This window comes from Arachis hypogaea, chromosome 1 (genome assembly GCF_003086295.3).
Source record: "Arachis hypogaea cultivar Tifrunner chromosome 1, arahy.Tifrunner.gnm2.J5K5, whole genome shotgun sequence".
Taxonomy (NCBI): Eukaryota; Viridiplantae; Streptophyta; class Magnoliopsida; order Fabales; family Fabaceae; genus Arachis; species Arachis hypogaea.
In genome coordinates, this window is record NC_092036.1 from 97,052,760 (window position 1) to 97,060,221 (window position 7,462).

General features: G+C 29.8%; 2 protein-coding genes across 2 annotated transcripts; both read left to right on the forward strand.

Moving 5' to 3' along the window:
* Nucleotides 1-2,308: 2,308 nt before the first annotated feature.
* On the forward strand, nucleotides 2,309-3,285 carry LOC112699237 (uncharacterized). The gene has a single exon (XM_025751694.3). The coding sequence runs from the start codon at nucleotides 2,586-2,588 to the stop codon at nucleotides 3,051-3,053; it is 468 nt and encodes a 155-aa protein (XP_025607479.1). The 5' UTR covers nucleotides 2,309-2,585; the 3' UTR covers nucleotides 3,054-3,285.
* Nucleotides 3,286-5,425: 2,140 nt separating this feature from the next.
* Nucleotides 5,426-6,293, forward strand: LOC112699253 (uncharacterized). The gene has a single exon (XM_025751695.2). It carries the CDS (start codon nucleotides 5,596-5,598, stop codon nucleotides 6,001-6,003), a length of 408 nt encoding a protein of 135 aa, XP_025607480.1. The 5' UTR covers nucleotides 5,426-5,595; the 3' UTR covers nucleotides 6,004-6,293.
* Nucleotides 6,294-7,462: the final 1,169 nt, after the last annotated feature.

Below are 7,462 nucleotides of genomic sequence, written 5' to 3' on the forward strand. Positions count from 1 at the left end.
GCGACGCTCTCTGGAACGCGCAAGATAGCGATGCTCTATGACGCGGCAATGACCTCGATTGCGAGACAAGAGAGGAGAGAGGGAGAGATCTTGCGTGCGACACACAGTGAGACAGATGAAAGAAATTGAGCAGAGAGAGACAGAGAGAGAGGATAGGAAGAGGAGAGAAGAAGATGGAAAATACTCAAACCTTCAGAGGCATGAACGAGAAGGTTTTTGAACCCAGATGAAGAACAATTTTGATTTTTTATTTTTTTAGTATGTTTTTGTTTTATTGTTTAAATTATTTGAAACTATCAAATTAGGATTAATTGAATTCTAAAATTTGATTAATTTAAAAGGACTTTTTGTCTAATCAAATAAAGGAAGGATATTTAAGACTTTTTATAAAATTAAATAAAAATTATTTTTTTATTTTTATTCAATTAAAGGGGTGTATTAATAAAAGTGGTGATATAATATATATTTAAAAAAAATTAAATACTGATGTGAAAAATAAATTCCATGTGGCTATAATAAATTTTACGTGGCTTATTATCATCGTACCGTAACAAATATGTTATATTTTTTATCATTTTATATTTTTTATTCCAACTTTTGTGTAAAAAAAAGATAAATTAGACCTTTTATTATTTGTTTTTTATTATATTCAAATTATCATCAAATAATATAAAACACTAACTAAATTTTGTGTATTTATTTTTTTGTCTTGTTCTTAATATCTTATCTTGTCATGTTTTTAAAACCAAATAAATTTTAAAGTTAAATTTATTGATTGAAAAATTAAATTGAGTGAATTTATTATATCCTATTAATTCTAATATTAAAATTCAAAATAAGAAATTAATTAATGTTGTCTGCCGCCTTATGAACCTACTAATATCTTTTTTAAATAGCAATACTACATAGCTAACAAATATTATTATTTTGAATCGATATTTGAGTAGTAATAATTGTATTTATATTTACACAAAAATTATATTTTTTATATCTATATTTATTAAAATTTGTACACATAATTTAATAGAATTTATACTTATACTTATTTAAATTTACACACATAAACTAATAAAATTTATATAATAAAAATAATTTGATATTTTTACTTACTAAATACTCGCCAAAATTACTAAAAATTGTTGATGCTAAAATATCTGTTTTATAGATGAAAAGAACTTTTAATTTTGGACGGAAAACATAAATAAAAGTAATTTTAAAATTCATTAATTATATGCGCATCATAAATTTTGTATTCAGAATCTCAACAAATATTTGTTTACATCTTCTTATAGAAATAACTGTAATGAAAATCTAGTTTATTTTAAATCTAATATATATAATTTAATATATTTTAAATATATATTTTATATACATAACTGACTAATTAAATAGGTGGTGGCTAATTTTTTTTACACAAAACATACTTGAGCCCATATATAAATAAAGATAAGTTGGATAATGATAGAAGTAGATAAATAATGATTATATTATTTTTCTACTGTATATTTTTATTGTATACATTTCACAAAAAGTAGAAGATGCACACAAAAATAATACATATAATATATTTCTGTTGTATTAAGATGGCCTGGAGTTCAAAATGGCCAGTATAAAGATATGCATGTAAGTATATAAGTTAAAATGCTATATATAAACCAAACTAAATGGAAGCCAGTTTCTTTATAAATCTAGCTAAAGGAGAAATTTGACTAATTAACCTCAAAAAATACATTTTCAGTTCATATATATTACCTGTGTGTTTTCAAATGTTCCATTCTGTCTTTCATACTCACTTACTCAGCAGTGTCTGCTAGTAATATCTATCTCCCATTAACACACAGTAACACATTAGAAAAATCCACAATGCAATATGATCACCATATACAGAAGCGAAGCTATAAAGTGGGAATTTGGGCAGCACACTTTAATTTACTTTGTGACGAGTATCAACAAAAGCCTCTATGCATGAGGCATGAGTGAGTTGTCAGCACAAGAGTCAGTGAATAAAAAAAAACTTTAAAATAGCACAATGTAATTAAGAACAAAAATAGTCAACAATAAACATCCCACTATAGTGAGTGGCCATCATATGGGGCGGTGTTGGATGCACTTGTCCTCAATCCAGTGATGCTCCAGAGCGGTTCGGCTATGTCAACCACAAGTTTCTCTCTATCAAAATCCACACTACGCCACGCCTAAAACCATTCCCCCACTTTCCGATCCTACCCCTGCATCACTCCACACTACTTTATTTAGATCCCATTTGATAAATTCACCAATACATATATAAATATTAAATTATTGAAATACACTAACATATGCCAATAAAATGTATTCTGGTTTACTTTTATGTTTTCATTGAGACATTTTAAAAATTACAGCCAAATAAAAACACTCCAGAGAGCACTTTAGCAGCTATAAATACTCTAAAAACCTTTGACGTATATGCTTCATCAGGTCAGAGTTGCAAGAGTATTGTAGCCACATATATATATATACATCAACTACACTACATACCCTACCCTCCATACTTTGTTCTTCGTTGTTGTTCTGGCTAGCTAAACAATTATTGGCTTTGATCGAGGATGGGTTGCTCATCATCCGGGTCATGTATTCTACTTGGGCTGCTACTTCTGATGTCAGCAATGGTGTCAGAAAGTAGAGTGGCAAGGAAGGACTTGGGTCTAGACCTTGGTGGGATAGGACTTGGAGTTGGAGCTGGATTAGGCCTTGGCCTTGGAGGTGGTAGTGGCTCTGGAGCTGGAGCTGGAGCTGGATCAGGCTCTGCCTCTGGTTCTAGCTCTTCTTCAAGCTCATCATCTTCTTCTTCTAGCTCAGGTGGTGGTGGTGGAGGAGCGGGCTCTGAAGCAGGTTCTTACGCTGGCTCATATGCAGGATCCAGGGCTGGATCAGGAAGAAGAGGAGGCGGCCGTGGCGGAGGCGGTGGTGGAGGAGGCGGAGGCGGAGGTGGCGGTGGTGGTAGAGGCGGTGGGTCTGGCTCAGGCTATGGTGGAGGTTATGGAGGGGGTTATGGCGAGGGTGGTGGTGATTAATTATAAGAGTGATTATTGTGTAATAAATAAATATTGGTATGAACCCTAGATCTGTAGCTATGAATAAACACGTAGTGTAATATGGTGGACTCTCTGTCGTGAAGAGAAATCGTTTGTGTTTCATTTCGTTAGTATTAATTAGTTTCTTGAGTCAAGCAAAGATTATGATGCAGTGTAATAAAGTTGTTGTCATTATATGTTGGTTATTAAATAAGTAACGTGTTTTCCAAAACTATTATTGATCGATAATAAATTAATAATCTAAGCATTAAGCAATAATAGTATAAAGGGTTCATTCCAAGTATTACTACTTTACATTGGTCTTCGGGTAACTAACCGTGATAGTAAAGTGGTAGTCCCTTTCGCTTTTTGTTCTGCTGCTGCATGGGCGTGAATATAGTAATAATACAAAGGCCCTAACCAAAAGCTAGCGTGCCTATATTCTTGACTTTGCTATCACAATCAAATTTATCTATTTCATTGCGTGCCTAGAAACAAGAAAGACTACAATCTTTCGTTTTCTCCTTCTAACTCAAGATCAGAATAAAGCCAAGGTCCATGCTGCATGCCTTAGTTCTATTATGGGGACGCCTCGCATATGGATTACCCAACTTATTTTTCTGAATACGATATGCCTAATAGGGTAATACCATAATACACCTTAAATTATTTTATTCAAATAATTAAAATATGATAATACACTTTAATTCAAATAACTATTCTTTTATTTGTTCAAAAATCGGTTTATTATATGTGTTATATATGAATTATTTCGGTTCAATTAATATATTTAACTCAAATAAATAGGATACGTATTACTTTATATTAGACATAATCCTCACAAAAAAAAACGTTTTTATCGTTTGTATGTGAGTCATCTCTTTTTATTATAGTAAACTATACATTATATATTCTTATATGGAAATTTACCCTATTATTAGAGTTTAATTAAGAAGTCAGTTTTTTTAGTTCATATTAATTAATTTTTATCTTAAATTTTTAAATTTTAAACATTAAAATTCTAATCTTAAATTCCAAATCCTCAAAGTAAAAAATCAATATATATATATATATATATATATATATATATATATATATATATATATATTAAAAAAAAGTTGAATACTTATTTAATTGGTAAACTCAACAATGATTTCCATTATTTGAGTTATTAATTAGACTAAGAGAATGGTGAAACCAATCTGCCACAAAGCAAATCATCTGAGATAGTAGGTAAATCTCTAGAATGTTCTTCACATAACATGTATCATTGAATATTTATATTAAAAAAAAAAAACTTATCGTTCATTATTCAGTTTTTCATTTTTCCTACCTGGAATTGTATTAAGTGCCAATCATCATATCCCACTATATACAATGTGCTTGTGATTGTTTAAGAAGGATAAGGCATTATAGTGGCAATCTTTACAATAAAATATTATCAATTAATTTATATCCAACTTCTGTGCTATATATTGCCACTTTGAAAAAGGCATGCATTTTGGTCCATAACTTTGTGTTCGCTGAAGTTGGCTTCGATTCATATTTGGTATTGAGGAATTATTTACACATACCGCTCTCATCAAAATATGGATAGCTCACTCTCCATTTTTTCAACATATAGAAAAACAAAAACGAAAAAACAATAATTATTAAAAAAAAAACTATGTATATCTATTTTATTTAATATACTAAATTATATATTTGTTTGTAATGATATCAAATATGAAATTCATCTTATACATGTTTTATAATTTATATGACTAAATTCTTAAAATAGTCTCTTAGATTTATTATTTTTATTATATTGGTCTCTAGCTAAAATTCAGCTTTAAATATTATATTAGTTTCTGGAATTTTTAGTATTAAGTCAGCAAATGAAGTGCTAAACTAGTTTAACTTACCACCTTTAATAAAGGACTAAATGACTTTATTTTGTTTTGGCACTTAAATAAAATTAAATAAGAAGACGGAAAAAAAATTATATAATATGTAAATAACAAATTATTTTTTTTTACTTATTCTCTAAAATAACCTCATTTTTACCTTATTTAAGTACCAAAACAAATAAACATTATTTAACCTAGTATGACAAGTCAAAACTAGCACGCTATTTTGTTAGTTGATGACTTAATGCAAAAAAAAATAGTGCAAAAAACCACTACGGAAATTTAGTCTGTTTTATACTACTTTACACAATAATTGTATTTTCATAATAATAAAGAAACAGTTATGTATATAGAGTAAAATATGTATGTACAAATAATAATACAACTATTTTTTCAACTTTGCAAGGCAGAAAGTAGCATGTGTCACAAGTCGCACCCACCCCACTTCATATAATGTGTCACAATACGACGCATACGCCTCTTGCTTTCGGTCCTCACCAGCTACGCACATGTAACAATGTATGCCTATAATCTTATATAAATAGCAACCATCTTAATATAACTCTACATTAAAACATTTTAAGCCATATAGTTATAACAAGTAATATAGCTTATTAGGCATAATAATTAAGTACCATAGAGTGTTGTATAACATGGCTAATACGAAGGCTTTAGGTCTTGTTGCTTTGCTTCTTGCCGTTAATATTATAGCCTCCGAAAGCAGAGTGGAAAGAAAGGACCTAGGGTTGGACCTTGGTGGCATAGGAGTTGGGATTGGTGCAGGCATAGGAATTGGCCTTGGTGGTGGAGGTGGTGCAGGTTCGGGTGCCGGTGCAGGATCTGGTTCTGGCTCGGGATCTAGCTGGAGCTCAGGTTCTGCTTCTTCTTCAGGATCGGGCTCGGGATCTGGCTCCGGAGCTGGCTCTGAAGCTGGCTCCTATGCAGGATCCCGAGCTGGATCTAGGACCGGGTCAGGTTCCTCCGGAGCAGGTTCGGAAGCAGGTTCATATGCAGGGTCCCATGCTGGCTCAGGATCATATGGTGGTGGTAACGGAAAGTAAATATAATTAATCATGAACGATTTAACTATATACATGTTGTGATTTGCAAACAAATAATTAATAATAATTAGGTGTTTCATGTAATAAACTTATGCATGTACCCAGCCATCATATCGTGTTTTTGTTTCGTTGTAATGTTTGCGTGTGTATCTTCAAGTGTTGTGGGAGTCATGGATCTTCCTAACTCCTTAATTAAGTATGTTTCGTTATTAAATGTATGTAAGATCATTGAAATATTCGATAATGCATGCTAGGATGAGGCTTCTTGATTGCTTGGTTAGTTATGCTAATCCTCTCCTGTAAAGATATGTGAAACGTTTTTTTTTTTTAAAGACACTTATATGTCTTATTATTATTGGATATATTAATAAATCGATTATTTTTAAATTTTTTAACAAACTAAAATAAAACTAATTTTTATAACAATAACAATAAATTTAATTATTATCAAATTCATTAAACTAACCAATTTAAATAATCCACAAGATCATGGATTTTTTTTAAACAAAAATCCGGGATATATTTGATTTTTTTTATCAAAAAATTTAAACATGATTCAATTTAAATTGTGTAATTGATCGGATCAAATCGGATATAATAATTATAGTGCGACAATTAGATTTATTATTGTTGTTATAATAAACTGATTTATTATAGTTTATTAAAAAATAAATTATTAATCAATTTAATAAAAATGTCCAATAATATCATGACACATGTAAACGTCTTTAAAAAAAATAAAAAACATTTTTAGTGTTTTTATCGAAGTGGTCTCCTATACTAATACTACCTTGTAAGCTTCAAGTTTATTATTTTCTACCATGACCTTAATATTTTTTATAAAAATACTATTTATACACTTAAATTAATTATTATATATTTTTGTATAAATATATATGTAGTTTAATTTATTTTTAATATTTATTTCAATGTGTATTTTACTGGCTGGTTGATTTTGTGTACCCTAACATAATTGTATTTTTTATAACTACTACTTTCGCTTTCAGAAATATGCAGCTTTAGGTAACACTTAAAAGTTTGAGCTCACTTTTTAATATTGAATGAGTTCTAAAAATAAAATTTATTTGTTTTCAACTTGAATCTTGATCAATGAAATTTAATATCATAGAACCACAAAGTTCAAATTCAACTCAATTCTCTCTCAATTTTAGCTTAAAACTGTAAAAGAGTTCTTACTACTTTCAAAGACCACTTAACGAAAATAATTATAAATTGGAAAAGTATGAACCAATGAAATATTTGTACAATGTGTACAATGAAAGTTTATGGAGTATTAGAGATATAATCATTAATGTTACTTTTTTCACCAGCTGAAACTTTTGGGATGAGTGGTATTATGACATGGTATTAAAGCTCTAGATCCGAAAGATCAAGAATTCGATCCTTGGTAAACCAGAAAATCAGTTTAAGTTCTTGGGAAGATGTTTATTATCCCTAA